This window comes from Canis lupus, chromosome 35, assembly GCF_048164855.1.
Source record: "Canis lupus baileyi chromosome 35, mCanLup2.hap1, whole genome shotgun sequence".
Taxonomy (NCBI): domain Eukaryota; kingdom Metazoa; phylum Chordata; class Mammalia; order Carnivora; family Canidae; genus Canis; species Canis lupus.
In genome coordinates, this window is record NC_132872.1 from 30,424,578 (window position 1) to 30,443,991 (window position 19,414).

General features: G+C 41.6%; 1 protein-coding gene across 4 annotated transcripts in view; it reads right to left on the minus strand.

Annotated features, from left to right (window-relative positions):
* EPHA3 (EPH receptor A3) overlaps window positions 1–19,414 on the minus strand; it is a 325,699-nt gene that overhangs the window by 24,964 nt on the left and 281,321 nt on the right. For all 4 annotated transcript variants that reach the window (XM_072812072.1, XM_072812074.1, XM_072812073.1 and 1 more), the window contains exons 12-14: window positions 17,998–18,059; window positions 16,205–16,414; window positions 790–939 (exon numbers count right to left, since the gene is read on the minus strand). In XM_072812072.1, coding sequence (XP_072668173.1) covers window positions 790–939; window positions 16,205–16,414; window positions 17,998–18,059 — 422 coding nt within the window. The remainder of the gene's footprint in view (window positions 1–789; window positions 940–16,204; window positions 16,415–17,997; window positions 18,060–19,414) is intronic.

A 19,414-nucleotide genomic window follows, 5' to 3' on the forward strand; every position in this document is an offset into this window, starting at 1 on the left:
TTGACTGGACAAGCACAGAAAGGTTTTAGATGCCGGTGCAGTAAGTGCAGCTTTACATGTAATGAGCAGCAAACGACTGAGAGCATCTCAGCGTTCACCTTGCGGGTCTCTGAGACCATGCTCAAGGCCTCTGGCTGAGCACACATGGAAGTCTCCCGAGTGCTGGTCCCATGTCAATAGTATCCTTTTGCTGAGCATTTGTAAAACATGACTCATAAAAACAAAAATCCTTTTCAGAAATCATATCACACTTACAATAGAAAATTAGAATTATTTTTCCATCCAGACACTTCACTTCGTGTGACTAAATTCTCGTACAAGTTTAATACATTAAGACAAACAACGTACTAGAGACTGGTTGCTCTGTCTGACTTTGGGAAATACTACGTTTCAGTAAACAAAACGTCAGCCTCGATGCACGCATAGAAATCCACAAAGGGTGGCAGGCATGTGGCTTATTAATGTCACACAGAGACAACGTTGCCGTCAAAATACTTCAAACAGTCTCCCATATCTATGGGCTATCTTTTCAGTCACGTATTTCACTACATTCTTGCTACAAACATCTTCATTTTCTCTCATTTCCAAACCCCTGCTTAAGGGAAACACGTAAAGCCGTAAGAGCAACTCAGTTAATATCCTTGTAAGACTTGGCAACTGTTGCATTTCTTCTAAGTATTCTATTTCAGTGTCACAAACCGGGAGCCACCTGGTTTCATTATGCTCCACTTCCTTGCACAGCTTGATCTCTTAATCTGAACCCATAATTCACGGACGACAAATACTTACATCCTGATTGGACATCTCCCAGTACGGCCTCTCTCCATAGGACATCACCTCCCAGAGAACAATCCCGTAGCTCCACACGTCGCTGGCTGATGTGAACTTGCGGTAAGCAATAGCTTCTGGGGATGTCCACCGGATTGGGATCTTCCCTCCCTTTAAACATAAAATCACGTACACATATGATCAATGCACGGAACACATACATGGTCGTACGGAATCTTCGCTGCATGTGTCAGGCTACTTCTCTTCTGAAATGGGATATGGGTTTAGGCTGAAATGCCTTGATTATTTTATTTAATACCAACCACAGTAAGCGGCATAGCATGCACTGAGGGTTTGCTTCCAATCAATCTGATGAAGGGACAACATTTTACAATTGTTTAGACACTGCTGGTTTATATCAACTACGTCATGTTAATTACTCATCTACCAAAGTAGATGTGCTACAGGGTGTAGTGGGATTGAACGAGGTATCCTGAGTCAACATTTATCCATCTGACATAGATTTATGCTTGGCCAAGCCATGTTAGTTCAAAAGGCCAGTTAATATTTGTAAAGAGCTTATACCAAAAAAAAAAAAAAAAAAAAACAAACCCCAAAACCAAAAACCAAACCCTTATAGCAGTCCTTGACACCTAAGTTCTCATTGGTGTTTGTTAGCTAAGTAAATTCAAAGGTCATACCCCTAAAAAGCTCTGCTCAATACATAGTCAATCACGTAGGTTGGCATACCAGGGCTTCACCGCATCACTAACCCCTGAAGTCCCTTCCATGCTACTAGGCACCATGCGGCCTCAACAGGTCCATTAACTACATTCCCAGGACTTACAGTCTGGAGGAGAATATTGCTTCTCTGAGTTATGAGAGATATAAAGGTAGAGCTCCCAGGGAACTTGCTCTCGGTTTAATAAATACATTTAATAAAAGTGTGTCGAGTAGCAACCATATGGGAAGTATTAGGCTAGTCACTCCCGGGACACAAACATAAATAACACGCAAGCCCGCGTGGTGGCAAAATCTCCGGCAAACGGGGATGGCATTAGCTGTTCTGAATCATGGAAGGCCAGAGAAGCGCCTGGTCCTTAGCTGCCCACACCTGGCCCGGTGGGCGAGTCAGGTGGGGCGTCACACGTTCAGCTGCGGTACCGCCGGGTCCTCGCTCCTCGCGCCCCCTTCCCTCCACCTGCGGGGGGCAGGCTCGGGGTCACCGCTCCGCGCATCCCCATCCCCTCCACCTGCAGGGGCGCAGGCTCGGGGTCACCGCTCCGCGCACCCCCATCCCCTCCACCTGCAGGGGCACAGGCTCGGGGTCACCGCTCCGCGCACCCCCATCCCCTCTACCTGCGGGAGGCAGGCTCGGGGTCACCGCTCCGCGCGCCCCCATCCCCTCCACCTGCGGGGGGCAGGCTCGGGGTTACCACTCCGCGCGCCCCCATCCCCTCCACCTGCGGGGCGCAGGCTCGGGGTGCAGCACGGGCCGGGGCGCTCTCCCGGGAGGCCGCGGGGTGGCCTGCGGGATCGGCTTTGGGAGGCCCACTTCCTGCAGCTCGGCCGCTGTGTGCACAGGTGGGCCGTGGGCCCGAGGCAGCTGGGGGATGACGGGCATTGTCCTTGCGCGGCGCCGGCTTGGAGGCCCGGCCACACCCCCCTGACCCGGGGCCGGGGGGGGGGGGGGGGGGGGGGGGGGAGGCGGCTAGTGCACCCCACGGTAAGCGGACGCTTTTGAAGAAGTTTCCAAGATCTCTACGCAGAGAGAATGTCGGAGAAGGTACTGGAAAGGGACGGGGAGGGATCCCTGGGTGGCTCAGCGGTTTAGCGCCGCCTTCGGCCCAGGGGCGTGACCCCGGGTCCCGGGATCGAGTCCCACGTCGGGCTCCCTGCATGGAGCCTGCTTCTCCCTCTGCCTGTGGCTCTGCCTCTCTCTCTCTCTCTGGGTGTCTCTCATGAATAAATAAACAAAATCTTTAAAAAGAAAGAAAGAAAGAAAGAAGAAAGAAAGAAAGAAAGAAAGAAAGAAAGAAAGAAAGAAAGAAAGAAGAGAAAGAAAGAAAGAGAAAGAAAGAAAGAAGAAAGAGAAAGAAAGAAAGAGAAAGAGAAAGAAACAAAGAGAAAGAAAGAAAGAAAGAAAGAAAGAAAGAAAGAAAGAGAAAGAAAGAAAGAAAGAAAGAAAGAAAAAAGAAAGAAGAAAGAAAGAAGAAAGAAAGAAAGAAAGAGAAAGAAAAGGACGGGGAGGTGGAGCGGGGATTTAACCATCGGTAAACTGAGGCAGCTTCAGCCTGCGGAGGACGGGGTCCCCGTAATGGGCGGCACCTCGGTGCGTCCCGGGGACGCTGTCCTTCCAGCGAGCCGCCGGCGCGGCAGGTGGGCTCACCCCAGGTTTGCAGGGCCCCCGGCCTGCTGACCGCCCCCGACAGGCCACTAGCTCTCGGGCCGACGCCGCGGGCCTGCAGGCTGGCTCCGGAGGTCAGTACAATTTTTAAACAAAAACATGAATTTCGCGTGGCTAAGACTCGCGCTGACTGAAAATCCTTGGTAGGTTAACCTGCGAGGTGAGCCTGTCTCTAGGAGTTCACGCCACAGACGCCTCCGGCCGCTGTCCTTGCACCCAGGGAAGGACGTAAAACATAAAACAGAATCCGAACATCAACAATAAACAGACCGTGTTTAAAATTTAGAGCACGGGGGAAAGACTTACAGTTTTGAGCGTAGGATCAAAAGCAAATGAGAGTGAAGTTTTAACAGGAGTAAAAGTCATACACTCACGGGTTCCCTGTACCGGGGGTAGCGCTACTGACATTTTAGATCAGATTAATGATTTGATGTGGGGACTGTCCCGTGTGCTGTAAGCCGGTTAGTAGCACCCCTGGCCTTCACGGCTCGGGAACACTGGCGTCCCGGCACTTGTGACACAGCCCAAAATGTCTCCAGACAATGCAAATACCTCGTAGGAGCAAAACTGTCCCCACCTGAGAACTACTGCTTGAGATGGTGCGTGACAAGCTTTACCTCGCAAGGGAAAGTAATTCGGATGAGGTCCAGGATTTCCCTGGGATTTTAGGTAGAATGAATGGAATTAACTTTCTCTCTCCCTCTTTTTTTTTTTTTTTTCCTTACCATTCACACCCTTTCCATGGATGTTTTTATTTCTGTTCTAGTCAAGTGAGGGCCAAGTTCATCATGGCCAATTTGGGTAACTGAGTTTTGGTAAATGTAACAGTATCCCTTTGAGGTGTTTCTATTTTCAGTTTTTTTTAATGTTTTTATGTATTTTGTTATTTTCTCCTTTCTTTTTAGCTTTCTTCTACCCCCCCTTTTGTTTTAAAAAAAAGAGGATGATTTCCTGTTGCAAATGAAACTAATTATGCACCAATGTCTTCATCAAACAGAGGTATCTATGACCAAAGAGTTTAGTAAGAAACGTGTTTTTCCTTCAAAAACAAACATTACCTATGGTTTCAGAAACATAAATGTCATTGACATAGGGAGACACTGGATACAAGTCCTTAAGGGCTCAGTTCAGTTCTGAAGTACAGGTGAAAGAAGAATCCATACATTTTGATAGAATCCTACTTCACAGTAAGGGTGTCTGTCTTCAAGCTAAGCATCTGTAGATCGGATACTATTAAAATAAAATAAAATGAGTCTATAAATGTCTGAGTCACTAAATTTCCTACAAATCATCCATCATAGAATTTATTTATACTTTTACTGCTGATTGATCACAAAAATTCCCCCTTTTCCCCCCTACTCACTACCCTAATAAAATCTGAGCTGGTAGTGTGTGACTTTTTTCTTTTTTCAGGTCCAGAAATTACTTTCTCAGATATGTATGTGGGAGGCATTCTGAAATTTTAGATGCTTTTCAAATAACTGCCAGACACATCCTTCAGTGAGCAACCCAAAGACTTGGTTTTGATGAGACAATAACGAGTCATCATTTGGCACCCTTGGTTCCCGCGGCGGTATGACTACTCAAGTACACCTGTTCTAAATGAGCTAAACTTTTTTTTTTTTTTTAAGATTTTATTTATTTATTCATGATAGTCACACAGAGAGAGAGAGAGAGGCAGAGACATAGGCAGAGGGAGAAGCAGGCTCCATGCAGGGAGCCCAATGTGGGATTCGATCCCGGGTCTCCAGGATCGCGCCCTGGGCCAAAGGCAGGCGCCAAACCGTTGCGCCACCCAGGGATCCCTAAATGAGCTAAACTTTGAAATCCGTTGACGATCTAAGATGTGCTTGGAAAAATGCTAGTGGGCACTGAGGGTCCTCGAAAGCATAGCCAGTTACTATAAAGATGATTTATGAAGATGTATTAGTCACAACACACAAAAGCATTGTAAAGTGAACACATTTACCTACGCTGCTCTCTGTATCCACATGCAAGCTCTCCAGATATTTACGTATTTGAGAAATGTCCCCAGTTGCGTGAAGCGAGCTCAGAATGGAATTAGTCTAAAATCTCAATTGTAGAGGGACATCCAGGACAGAACCAACCGTTCATGCGTCTTTCCCTACCTAAGATGCCAAGCCTTGGCCCTGCTGCCCTCTGCGCTGCGTAGCCCAGTGATTGGGCCTGGGAGGACTTTATCGTCACTCGCTCCATCTCCTTCTGAAGTGTAGCAGAAAGCGAGAGTCTTGGTTTCTGGTTCAATTCTAGCAGAATGTTTAATTTTGCCAAGTTCCTTGACTTCTCCGTGTGCAGCTAGCTCGTCCTTCGTAAACTGGGGATTTTTTTTTTTAAGATTTTTTATTTATTTATTCATGGCAGAGGGGCGGGGGAGAGAGAGACAGGCAGAGGGAGAGGGAGAGAAGCAGGCTCCATGCAGGGAGCCTGACGTGGGACTTGATCCCAGGTCTCCAGGATCACACCCCAGGCTGAAGGTGGAGCCAAACCGCTAAGCCACCGGGGCTGCCCTAAACTGGGGATCTTGGGGAGTATCTTGAACAGCTGTGCTAATCCATGAGCCTGAGCTCCCTCAACTCTCAAATGTCTGCCTTAAACCTACAGGCATAGCAAGGATGCAGGCATTCATAATATTGATTATTTTGGAAAAGATAATCCTAAATTTGGATCTACTGATCTATTGGTTGTCATACCTGGATTTACTCCTATAGAATTCTTACAGAAAATTTAAAAGAGAAGAGTAAAACGACGCATGCAAAGATACTAAGGATTCTCCGGGCAGAGACATTACATAATGGCTATCCTCAAATCCAGGATTAGGTGAAGTAGTCCAAGACCTTGTTCACTTTGTCCGGAAATAGCGTTGGAGTAAACCTAGTCTTAAAAGATCCTGCAATTCAGTTCTCTAAGCTTAATGAATTTAGACAGTTCAAACGAGACATTTGGCTAAAAGCCTGAATTTTTCAGGCCCTCAACTACAGCCAGCTCTTTCACCATGGGCTACAGGGCTTCAGGTCTTGATTTCTAAAGAAAAAGGAGTATAATTGCCAAACTCTCTGGACATGAATGCATAATATCTCATATCTGCCCCAATTTTTTCTCTAATTATATATACAAATCTCTCCCCATCGATTTAGTAAATGCTGTGCTGATCCATGGTTCACACTGTCTGCCGGCAAGCCCTGTCAGATCTCGCTCTCAGAGGGACAAAGGAGGCTAGAGAGTTTATCTTAGTAAAATCCTGAGTAATTGAGTGTTTAACCTGGAGGCAAAATCTGGCTTCTCAACAGTGGACCTACAGAGATGAATCATTCCACTCATTCGACTTAGCCTCTATCTGACGTCAGGGACCAACCTTCATTCACAATGAGGTGAGGGGCAACCCGGGAAGCCCCTGGGGAAGCATCTGTTCTTCTCCCCACTCGCCCAGATCTAAAAGCCATTGAGAGGATCACCCTGGCAGGTGCTGCCTGCCTCAAGATACCAGGACAGATGATCTCCTAGGTAGCAAGAGCCTAAACTTTCGAGGCGTTTCGACATTATGTGAAATGTGTAAGAATTTCTTAAAATACAGCAAAATCTTCAGCTTGCATTCTAAGTTTCTCTATGGCTATCCAGGCAATGCAAATAAATGGCTTTTCGGTTACTTTCTGCTAGGGTCAAATTAGGTCATCTGACGTATAATGTCTATCTTCAAAAAAAACAGTGTGAAACATTTACAGCTAAGGCTAAAGATATTTCAGAGTTCAGTGAGGTTTAAAATGTTAAATTTTTCTGTTTTATATATACCCAACCCTCATTTTTTTTAGATGATTAAAGAAATTCATTTGAAAGTGTGTGTTTTTAGCACTTGAATAGTTTTCCAAAGAAGCAACATCATAAGTAAATATGTCAGAAAGATCTATTTGGTGTAGTGAGAATACTGGATAACTGTGATCACAATATTAGAAGTGGAAATATCTAGTAAGTAACCAAAAAAGTACAAAACGCGAGTGAGCTTGATTTGTTTAGTACTGGTGATTGTAAAATAAGGAAAGATGAAATGATATGTTGAGAATGTCAAAAATCTAAAAAGATAATATTGAGTACATGTCACGGCAATGGTTCCCTTATAGGTTCATGTTTTGTAACAGCTTGAATTCTGGGGCAATTCCAGAGCAGGAGTCAGCAAACAAAAGAGGGAAGAAGTCATGGCAGCACATTTGAATCATGACGTGCAGAATCATGGTTGAAGAGGGTGATGGGACAAAAGTGAGTCACAGCATTAGCCATCGCAGACATCTGTCCATTTAGGATGTCAAGACTGCTGCACTTGCCAAGGAACCTGGGACTGGACAATGGCTTCAAGCAATGCTTCGGGCAATGTGTGATCATGTATTTGAAAATGTGGGAATAAAAAAAAAAAAAAGAAAGAAAATGTGGGATATCCACAGTGAACTGGAACTAATACCAGCAAGTGATTTTTACTACACTCCAGGCTCACCAACACAGGAGACTAGACCCGTCGCTATGAGCCTGGTGTCTAGTCGGAGTTAGATCATGAATCTGACTTCCTAATGTGCCTTCTTGCAAGGTAAGCCTGTTGGAATCAGAACGATGATTACAATTAATTTGTTAAATTGAAAAAAGAGTTAAAGCAAAATAAATCTTGTTTGGTTAACCATGATATTTATGTATTCCTTCACTGTCCCAACTCGTGGTTCTAATGACATTTATTTTATCAGGGAACTCCCTTAATCTTCCTAAACTAAAATAACACCCTCCTCCACGCCCCACATTTTCCGTCCTACTTCCCTGCCTTGCTACCTCTTCCTTGTCTATTTATTACCTGAATCCCTGATAAATCCTATTTATCACCCTAGAATGTGAACTCACCAGCTCAGTGCTTTGTTTTATTTACTGCTGGGTCCTTTGGCCCAGGGCCGTGCCTGCTATACCACAGGCACTCAATAGTGAATGAATGAATGATGCGCTTTAGAGATAACTGTTCCTGCTGGAGACTCTACGTCATATTTCACACACCAGCTCCATGCTACTATGTTCTACTTCAGAATTATGCTGTGGTTTTTTCCCACATATATCTGGATAGATTATTTTCACATGTTCAAATGTTTGTGGTCTCTCTCCCTCTCTCTTAATTGGGTGACTAGAAAGTATTAGCTCTTCATTAAGTTTTAATGAAACAGGTATTTTCTGATTTTGAATATATATGAAGCTACATAAGATTTATCCATCCTGATCCTAGAAGAGAAGGGAATAAATTCATGATTGACATTGTTTGGGTTCAAAGCTTAAAATACATCACTATATGAAGGCCATTGATTAGATGTTTATGTGTTACTTTTCTCATTTCTGTATAAGTGACACATGATACATATTACTTACCAAAATAATATAATTTTCTTTTTATAGCACACCAGTTCCTGGTATTCATAGTTTATAGTCCTGGGCTACAGCAGAATAAAGGCTCATGTTTTCTATTGTTTATTTGTTTATATCCTTAGAATGGAATTATCCTGACCAGGAGCATTTAACTACTTAGCTTTTTTTTTTTTTTTTACTACTTAGCTTTTAGCCACTTGTATGAGCCACTTTTTTTGTTTGTTTGTTATCTTGCAAATTAAAATAGGTAAAAACAAAAACAAAAATAAACTGTAGTAGAATATTTCTGGCATTAGGTTGGCACATTTTAAAGAAAAAATCAAATAAATTATTATGTAAGATAAGATTTCTTTCTCCTTCACTTAACACACAAGGCCTGTGATAACTGTTTATTTGCTTTTATCTTCTAAAAATTAAATAGATGTTAATGGGCTATAGGGCCTGTAATGGAAGGGAGAAATTTCTTATCCAGTATAAAAATCCAGGTGTTAATGACTCAGTCTGCATCTTTAGGACAGAAATAAAAAGAAAAGAAAATTGAAAAATGAAGAGTATAACCAAAAACAAATCATCTGGCCTTCTCAAATTGCCCAATTGGGTTTATGTGGTAATTATATCCCTAAAATGAATTTGGGAGCTTGAGAATTGGGTTGACTTTGTATAATACAGCATATAAATTAGATAAAAGCCTATATCTTCTCTAACTTGATCCTGTTAAATAGTAAATTGAGCACCACCACGGTGGAATTCGGACCCCATTTATTTGAACATATGAATAAAAGAATGTTCAGATGCACAGATGCATGCATGCACATAAAAAACGCTAACCTAACCATTTGAAATGAAATTTCATAAGAAAAAGACTAAAAATTAATTTAGTGATAAACAATTTTCACCAATAATTCCATGGTTCTGTTAAAATGAAATAAATTGGTAATTCAGTGCAAAAAAAAAAAAAAAAGGCAACGTGCTGTAACTGTGCTCTGAATTCCTATGATAGGAAATCAAAGAGAGGCAGTTCACTTCTGTGTTTGTTTTTCTCAACAACAAAAAGTTTCTGCAGGTCGAAGGCCGCAGGGCTAAATGCTCCCCCCAATAAAACCGGCGCCTTCCGACGAAGGCAACTTCTGGATGCGGCTGCTCTCGCGCTTTCCAGGCCTTTCCTCAAGCCCTGCTGCACCGTGCGATACGGACGAAAATGTTATTTGGTTTTCAGGGCGCCCAGAAGGGCGGTTGTCGCGGGGTCCCCGGCCTGGGTGCCCCCTCCGAGGCTGCGGCCGCCCTCGGGCCGCCCTCCCGCCCCCGCTCCCGCCCCCGCTCCCGACGCCCCCGCGGCCGCGTCAGAGGCCACCGGCGGGGGCGGGGCGCAGGGGAGCGAGGGCTGAGCGGCGCGGACAGGGGCCCACGTCCCAGAGGGTCCCTCACCAAGGCAAGACGCGCAGAGTGTGCCTAGGGCCGCGGCGGCAAACCTCGGGCTCCGCTCGCGTTGCAGGCGGTGGGCGCAGAGGGCGCGGGCACGGGTTCCCGCTCCCGTCCTTGCCGGCGGCCGCCCCGAGGCTCCCGGAGGGCCGCGGAGACGCCTGCGGGCCCCGCCGAGCGCCCCGCCCGTCCCCGCGCCCGGCCTGAGGGCCGCCGCCTGCCCCGGGACGCCGCCTGCTGCCCTGGGACGCGGCCTGCTGTCCCGGGTCGTGGCCTGCTGCCCCGGGTCGTGGCCTGCTGCCCCGGGTCGTGGCCTGCTGTCCTGGGACGCGGCCTGCTGCCCCGGGTCGTGGCCTGCTGTCCCAGGTCGTGGCCTGCTGCCCCGGGTCGTGGCCTGCTGTCCCGGGACGTGGCCTGATGCCCTGGGTTGTGGCCTGCTGCCTTGGGACACCGCCTGCTGCCCCGGGACGCAGCCTACTGCCCCGGGTCGTGGCCTGCTGCCCTGGGTTGTGGCCTGCTGCCTTGGGACGCCGCCTGCTACCCTGGGATGCCGCCTGCTGCCCTGGGACACCAACTGCTGCCTTGGGACGCAACCTGCTGCCCTGGGACACCACCTGCTGTCTCGGGTGCCAAGCACTAAGATTGGAGTCCCACTGACTCGCTGTGAGCCTGTCATGGTAACTAAAGGAACGTGACTAACTTTTTAAAGCAGATTCACCAGAATGTGTTTGTTTATCCAAAAAGAAAGCTGTGGCACAAGATCGTAAATAGTGAACTTGTTTTTCTGAAGTAATCGTAATTCCTAGGAGGCTTAATCAATAAGCTGAAAAATACTGGTTTTGGTTTAAAAAAAAAAAAAAAAACTACCAAATTTTATTATATAACAAAGGACTGCTTTTCTTATTTATTAACCGTCAGCTTATTGAGACCTGAGATTTGATCTCAGGCATGTATGTTTCCCAAAATACTATATGCTTAAATAATTTCGAACAATGATACCCTTCACATTCTAGTTTTAAAGATGATTTCAAAAGAGGAATTCCCCAAACATTTTGTGCAGTAGCAATGTTCCTATAATAAGTACGAAACCCAAGAATTAGTATGGAAACACTCATTTAACTGTTTCAGTGTTGTTGTTGTTGTTCTTTAAAGTAGCAGTCTTATTACTTTAAACCATACCTCATAGTTTAGGGTAAATTATGAAATTGTTGTACCAAAAAGGATTATTACAGGAGATTAAAGATTTCTAATTATTCTAGAAATGCAGGTGCAAATAACAGCTTCTCAGAAAGATGTTGGGATCCCCCACAGATATTTTGAGAAGTTCTGAGAAAATAGAAGGATGAACATCGAATAATTCTAAACAGCTATTTATTGGCAGGTAATGAGCCATTTGGTTGGTATAGTTTTTAAGATTCTTCCGAAAGTAAAAAAAAAATGCAAAGAGCCTGTCACACTTTTATCTCACAAATGAGAATGAGTAACTTTGACACAGCAACATCTTTTTCTATCTACTTGGGTCGAAAAATGGTCTTTGTAACCTTTGGGTCCTTGCAAAGTAACAATTAGTACAAATGAAGCTCTGAAAGTTTTTTTTTTTAATTAATAATAACCTTTTAGAAACATGAAAAAAACAGCAGAAGTTGACATTGAAAAACTGCCCATCCTCTTGGCAGGTGTTTGGGGCAATAACCTTCTTTATATGTTACTGCTAGAAGTGAAATTCTAAGAAAACAACCAGCCAATCCATATATGAAAATCACACACATATCTGCACACAGTTTGACTCAGCCATTTTAATCCTAGAAAATTATCCTGAGCAAATAACCATGGCAAGACATTAACCGTTTGTTAGGATTACATCAGAGTATTATCAAGAATATCAAATCTTTGGAATTCACCTAACTAATAGTGTATTGGATAAATAAGGTATGTCTATGAATAAAGTGGAGTACTATAGGTTACTTAATGATACTGTAAAAAATTAATCATCTAGAAAATTCTGCATTTTATATTTTAGGTTAAAATATGCAGATTACAAAACATTGAATTTGTATATGAAGAAAATACTGGATTGATAAGTGAATATCATTTTATATATCAATACATATAATATGATCCCATTTTGTAATCATATATTTAACTGGTAACTGTTTACATATGATAATGTATAGAAAAATATTTTGAATGGAAAAGAATGTTACAATTGGTTACCTTTGATAGTTTGATTAGTAATGATCTTTATATCTTTATTTTCTAAAATTGTCTGCCATGAAAAAAGAATTCTATAAAGAAATGCCTTTTTGAAGGAATTTGCCAATAAATATATGAAGAGCTAATCAAAAGCATTTTGAACGAAATTAATACAAATCAAAACAATTAGGTACAATTTCTTAAAACTAATAAATACAAAATGATAATGTCTACTTTTATCAGGATATAGTTAAGCACACTTTTAAAATAGGCACAGAAAATTCACTTTTAGGATTATATCATAGGGAAATTATCAGAGTCATGCAAATATGAATGCAGGTGGATCATTTGCACATTTGTATAAAATATTCCACCTGACAACATATAGCATTCCTTCATGACAAAAGCCCTCTGCATAAAATAGAACACATTTCAACATTATAAAAGCCTCATATGAAAAACTCGCAATCAACATCATACGTAATGGTGAAAAACTGAGAGCTTTCCTCCTAAGGTCAGGAGCTAGTGGAAAGGGTGTCATTCTCACCACTTTTAGTTAAACATAATATCTGTAGCCATTAGACAACATAAAGAAATACAAGGCATCCAAATAAGGAAGTAAACTCTCACTATTTGCAGATGAGTCTATGTAGAGAAAACCTGAAAGACTCCACCAAAAAACTACTAGACCTGAGAGATGAATTCAGTAATGTCACAGGACGCAAAATCAATCTACAGAAGAAATCTGTTGCATTTCTACAAACCAATAAGGAAGCAGAAGAAAGAGAAAGTAAGAAAACAATCCCATTTACCATTGCACCAAAGCCAATAAAATACCTAGGAATAAACTTAACCAGAGAGGTGAAAGACCTGTACTCTGAAAACTATAACGTGCTGATAAAAGAAACGCAAGACAATGCAAAGATATGGAAAGATATTCCATGCTCGTGGGCCAGGGGAACAAATGTGGTTAAAATGTTCATACTACCCGAAGCAATCTACACATTCAGTGCAACCTCTATCAAAATACCAACATCATTTGGTATTTCTAGTTCACAAAACTAGAACAAACGATCCTAAAATTTGTATGAAACCACAAAAGACCCTGAATAGCTAAAGCAATCTTGAAAAAACAAAACAAAACAAAAAACACAAAAAAAGCCCCCACAAAAAAACAAGGCTTCACAATTCTAGATGTCAAGTTATATTACAAAGCAATAATAATTAAAACGTCATGGTACTGGGATAGAAATAGACATACAGACCAAGGAACGGAACAGAAAACTCAGAAATAAACTCACAGTCATATGATCAATTAATCTTTGACAAAGGAGGAATGAATGCATAATAGGAAAATGGGTCTCTTCAACAAATGGTGTCGGGAAAACGAGCGTCATATGCAAAAGAATGATACTGAACAACTTTCTTTCACCATACACACACACAAAACCCTCAAAATGTATTAAAGACCTAAATATAAAACCTGGAATCATAAAAATCCTTGAAGGGAGCACAGTCAGTAATCTCTCTCAAATCAGCCTTAGTGACTTTTTTTTTCCTCAATACGTTTCCTGAGACAAGAGAAATAAAAGTAAAAATAAACTGTTGGGACCACATTGAAATAAAACGTTTCTGCAGTGAAGGACACCATCAAGAAAACTAAAAGGCAACCTACTGAACAGAAGATATTTGCATGTGACATATCCCATAAGCGGTAGTGTTCAAAATATATAATACAACTTAACACAAAATAACAAGTAAGCTAATTAAAAAAGGAAGAAGAGGGGGATCCCTGGGTGGCGCAGTGGTTTGGTACCTGCCTTTGGCCCAGGGCGCGATCCTGGAGACCCGGTATCGAATCCCACATCAGGCTCCCGGTGCGTGGAGCCTGCTTCTCTCTGCCTATGTCTCTGCCTCTCTCTCTCTCTGTGACTATCATAAATAAATAAAATTAAAAAAAAAAAAAAAAAAAAAGGAAACCAGGTTGGATTCCTTAAAAAAATAAAATAAAATAAAAATTAAAAAAAAATTAAAAAAATAAAAAATAAATAAAAAAGGAAGAAGAAATGAACAGACAGGTCTCCAAAGAAGACATCCAGATGCCAACAGACACATGAAAGGATGCTCAGCATCCCTCAGCATCAGGGAAACGCACATCATCACTGCAATGAGGGGGCACCTGGGGGGCTCAGTGGTTGAGCCTCTGCCTTCAGCTGCGGTTGGGACCCTGAGGTCCTGCAGTCAGGCTGCACCGGGCTCTCTGGTCAGCAGGCAGTCAGCTTCCCCCTCTCTCCCCCAACTTGTGCTCTCCCCCTCGCCCCCCCCCAACAAAAGGAAAAAAGAAAAAAAAAACACAATGAGATACCACTCTACACGAGTCAGAATGGCTAAAATCAACAAGACAGATGTTGGTAAGGATGTGGGGAAGGGGAACCCTCTGCACTGTTGGTGGGAATGCAAAGTGGTGCAGCCACTCTGGAAAATAGTGTGGAGGTTCCTCAAAAAGTTAAAAATAGAGCTGCTCCACGACCCAGTAATCTTACTGCTCAACAATTTACCTGAAAAATACAAAATAGCAACTAAAAGGGATCCATACACCTCTATGTTTATTGCAGCATCATCTATAGTAGTCAAACTGCAGAAGCAGCCCAAGTGTCCACTGATAAATCAATGGAGCTAGGCAAAGTCATACACACACACGCACACACGCACATGCATACACACATGCGCACATACATGCACATGCACAGACACGCACACACACGCATACACTGGAATATTATTCAGCCATAAAATTAATGAAATCTTGCTATTTGCAAAAACAGGGATAGAATCAGAGGGCACAATGTCACACAAAATAAATCATTCAGAGAAAGACAAGTACCATATGATCTCACTCCTATGTGGAATTTAAGAATCAAAACAAACAAGCAAAGGAAAAAAGAGAGAGAGGAGACAAACCGAGAACCAGACTCTTAACTATAGAGAACACACTGATGGTCACCAGAGGGAGGGGTGTGGGGGGGGGGGATTGAAGAGTATACTTACTTTGATGGAAAACATAGACTGACAAAAATTAGAGAAAAGTTAGATATAATAATAATTTTCCCATAATTAGGGGCTGAGTTTTAAAAGATGGTACATCCAGATAATAGAATGCAAAAAATGCTAAAAATGAAAACTTGAAGAGTATTTATTGACAGTGAAATACATTCAACAGCTGTATTGCTAAGGGAAAACCAGGCTATACGGTGACATTAGGAATAATCCTCTTCTAGTCATGTGCTCACCAAAGGTGTGTATGATAGGTACGTGGAAAAAATCTGGAAGAACTGAGTGGCAAAGTCATGAATGCTCTCTGTGGGTGGCAAAGTGATGGATGACTTTTCTCCTTTTATTGCTTTGTTTTGGAATTTTTATAATGTGAGCATGTGTTACCTAGGTAAACATGAATCTTAAAATGATTTAAAATTATATGTAGTTGGACAGAGGTATCCAATCTGCTTACTAAAGGTGGCTCAATCATGATGCAAAAATGGGTAAATATGAATACCCCAGACTCCAGATATGCGGCAACCATGCTGCCTTTGTGAGGGAAACAATAAACCGATGTATGATGTTTAATTTTTTTTTTTAGGATTTTATTTATTTATTCCTGAGAGACAGAGAGAGGCAGAGACACAGGCAGAGGGAGAAGCAGGCTCCCTGCCGGGAGCCCGATGCGGGACTCCATCCTGGCCCAGATCCTGGGATCCCGCCCTGGGCCGAAGGCAGGTGGACACCACCGAGCCCCGGGGGGCCCGACGTTTCAGAACCACAAGCATTACCCGCCTTGTAAGCAGCGACCATCTATTTTGCCCAGAAGTCAGGGCATTGCGTGGGTAAAGGACAAGTGTCCTTCAGGGGAAGCTGGAACCGACACACCTGACTGCTACTTATTTGCAGGTCACAAACCACAAGGTAGACAATAAAGACAGAAAGGGAAAAAAGAAACCACAGAAAAACAATGTCACTCACCCTTGTGGTGTAAGCAGCTTCTGGATCGTCCTCTAGAACACGCGAAAGTCCAAAATCAGAGACCTTACACACCAGGTTACTGTTGATCAGAATGTTCCGGGCGGCGAGGTCGCGGTGGACGTAGCCCATGTCCGAGAGGTACTTCATGCCGGAGGCTATTCCGCGGAGCATCCCCACTAGCTGGATGCCCGTGAACTGGGCGTCGTGTTTCTGAGAAACATTCCACACACACAGTTAAGACACGTTGCTGCTCTTCCTGAGACACGTCTTGGTTCCAGTCTCATCCTGAATTGTAAAAGCCCTGCGAGCCCTTGGCTTCTGGGCCCTCCCGCAGTCGGGGCGTGTGAGCAGGTGCCCGGGGCTGCACCGGGCACCCCGAACCCTGAGAACCAGACCTCCCGTGGGCTTTCTGTGACGTGCAAGCCCCTCGGAGATTTTAAATTCAAGAACAACAAAATGAAATGAATCCTGTGGCTATTTTAGTTTTACATATTGATTTGATCGAATGTCCGTTCTTCCTTCTGGTTTTCCAGATTATTCCTGGCTTCAAATAAAGTGGATAGTGAACGTGTAATTTACCGTCCTAAATAAACAGTTCGGAATTAGTCAAGAATATTTACTGAATATTTTTTTCTCCTCAATCTTGAATTATACATCGTAAAATGGAAAACAATAAAACACAAAGTCAGAGTCTGGTATTTAGAAAAGTTTCCAATTCACTTGGATCAAAGTAGAAATACATGATTTATATGATACATAGGTAAAGAGACACGCACACATGTATACATATACATATGTGCATAAATGCCTGTACAGATAAATAGATATGAAATTCCGTGTTCAGTTATAGATACACAATGACAACTTAAAAGTATTTATTATAATGGTTTCAATTATGTAATTTGAAAAATATTTGTTTTTGAAATGTTCGGGAAAATGATTGCTGATAAAATTTGTATTTGCCTCATGAATATTAAAATAAAGAATATGACTTCTCATTTATAGAAAATTTAGAATTTTCCTCCATAATAATGAATTATTCTATCTTTCCTATCTATCTATCTATCTATCCATCCATCTATCTACAGTGCTGAATGCGCATTGAGGACAGAGTATATGGGGTTTTTTTGGCCCTTACAGTGACTGGTGATTGGCAATGTCTTGTTCTCCATAAAACTTTTGCATTTCTTTGAACAAATATTTACTGAAATATTTTTAAAAATTAAAATAAATAAATAAAATTTTAAAGTTTAAATAATTAAAAAATATATACGGATGCATATGTATCAGGAAAATGGTATCTCTAAATTGAAAATACTTTGGAATTACAATGCTTGCTTATTTTCTGAGACAAAAGCTTTATGTGGTAGACGGTCTTCTAACAGCAGTCTGAAGGTATTTTAAATGAAGGAAAGAGGATATTCATCTTACATCATTGTTTTTTATGTCTTACTTTAAGAGTCTTTTTAAAATTTTTATCTTAACCAGTGTGGGTCCTGGCAGTACAAAAGGGTGGAAGAAAGATTGCACAAATTTGTTTTAAATATATGAACCATTAATTTTGGATCCTGCAAGATAAAGATGAATTTGGTCTCTTTGTATTTAGTCCTCCAAAATTTCCGTTTTGCTTTAACTTTTGTTATCTGATTGTTGGCAAAATATCAGAGGTTGCCTCTGACATTTTCCGTAGTTCATTCCATATTTATGCATATGTTTATATAGATAGAAGGATAAAATATAAAAAATAGATAAGGATAAGAGATACATGAATATATATAAAATCTTCTACTTACACGTAAGAAACTGTCCAGGGAACCATTCTCCATGTATTCTGTGACAATCATCACTGGTTTACCTGGATATACGGTAAATTGTAAATTAAACATGTCTAATCATGTTTAGAGTTCAACAAATATCACGTGATGAATACATCTAGTACACCTTGATACCCCTCATGGATTATAAAATGTAAAAGCTTCCCCTGTCTTCCCAATTTTGCAAAGTCACAAAAAAATTTTTCCCAATAAAAAAATTAAACCAAAAGAAAAAGAAAAAGAAGACTGGGTTTCAGAACAGGGATGATAACCTACAGCATCCAAATTGGCTTATTTGGCATGGCTTTCTGTGAACATAAAATACGCCCCCTTTCTGCCCTTTAATAATTGCATGTCAGCTGCTCTACAAAATTAAGTATTTCTGCTTTCCAGCCCAGGACAGAGCCAGGGTCTCCACAATCACCGACACGTTCCACAGGTATTGACAGTAGTAGTTGGGCAAGTAAAGCAAAGTCCCCATCTTCATGGATCCTATATATAAATTTCATAAAACAACACCAATCATTGTAACTTTTAAAAAATCTGTACTCAACACATTAAAATAATATATAAAATCCATGTTAAAAGGAAAATAAAGTTAAAATTGCTGCTGGCAATTTTACAAACTTACAATAACCATTGTAGAAATATGTGGCCTTAAATACCATTATTAAACCTGTTAATGAACATTTAACTTTATTTATATAGTTAAATATATGTGCAAGATGCTGGTTTAATTATTTTATATGTGATATCTTATTAATTATTATCATTTCCATTTTGCACACGAGAAAACTGAGATATGTAGAGGGTGATCAATGTACTCAATGTCATACAACTAATAAATAATAAAGCCAAAAGCAACAAACTGCACCCATTATGCTGTTAATTTTGGAAATTTATACTGAAGGAAACATTTAAAATACGAACAGCATGAAATACAGGAGTGTTAAGTAATCTGATATACAGATTTATGAATAGAATAAATGTTCAGGCAACGATTGGGTGTCAATTCTATGGATTATTCTGAATTAAATTGACAGCTCTGAAGTCCGTAACATTTTAGATAATTGTTATAGTGTAATGTCGTGAACAAGGCTGAAAATATAACTCTATATACATTACAAAACACGTAGGAAAATAAGTAATGCAAAATGAACATTTCAAAAGGAAAAAGGAATATGGAAAATGGATATTTTTGATATACAGGAAACACTAGTAGATATTTTTGCATAATTAGACTCATGTAACATCACATATTCATATGTGTGTATATTACATACATACCTCACACCACTTCATCTTCGCGTTATCTCGTGCTTTAGTAATATACATTATTCTCATTTTTTTCGTGTCCCCAAGTGGAAGCATTGTGAATTTAAGGAAGCTGCTGGGT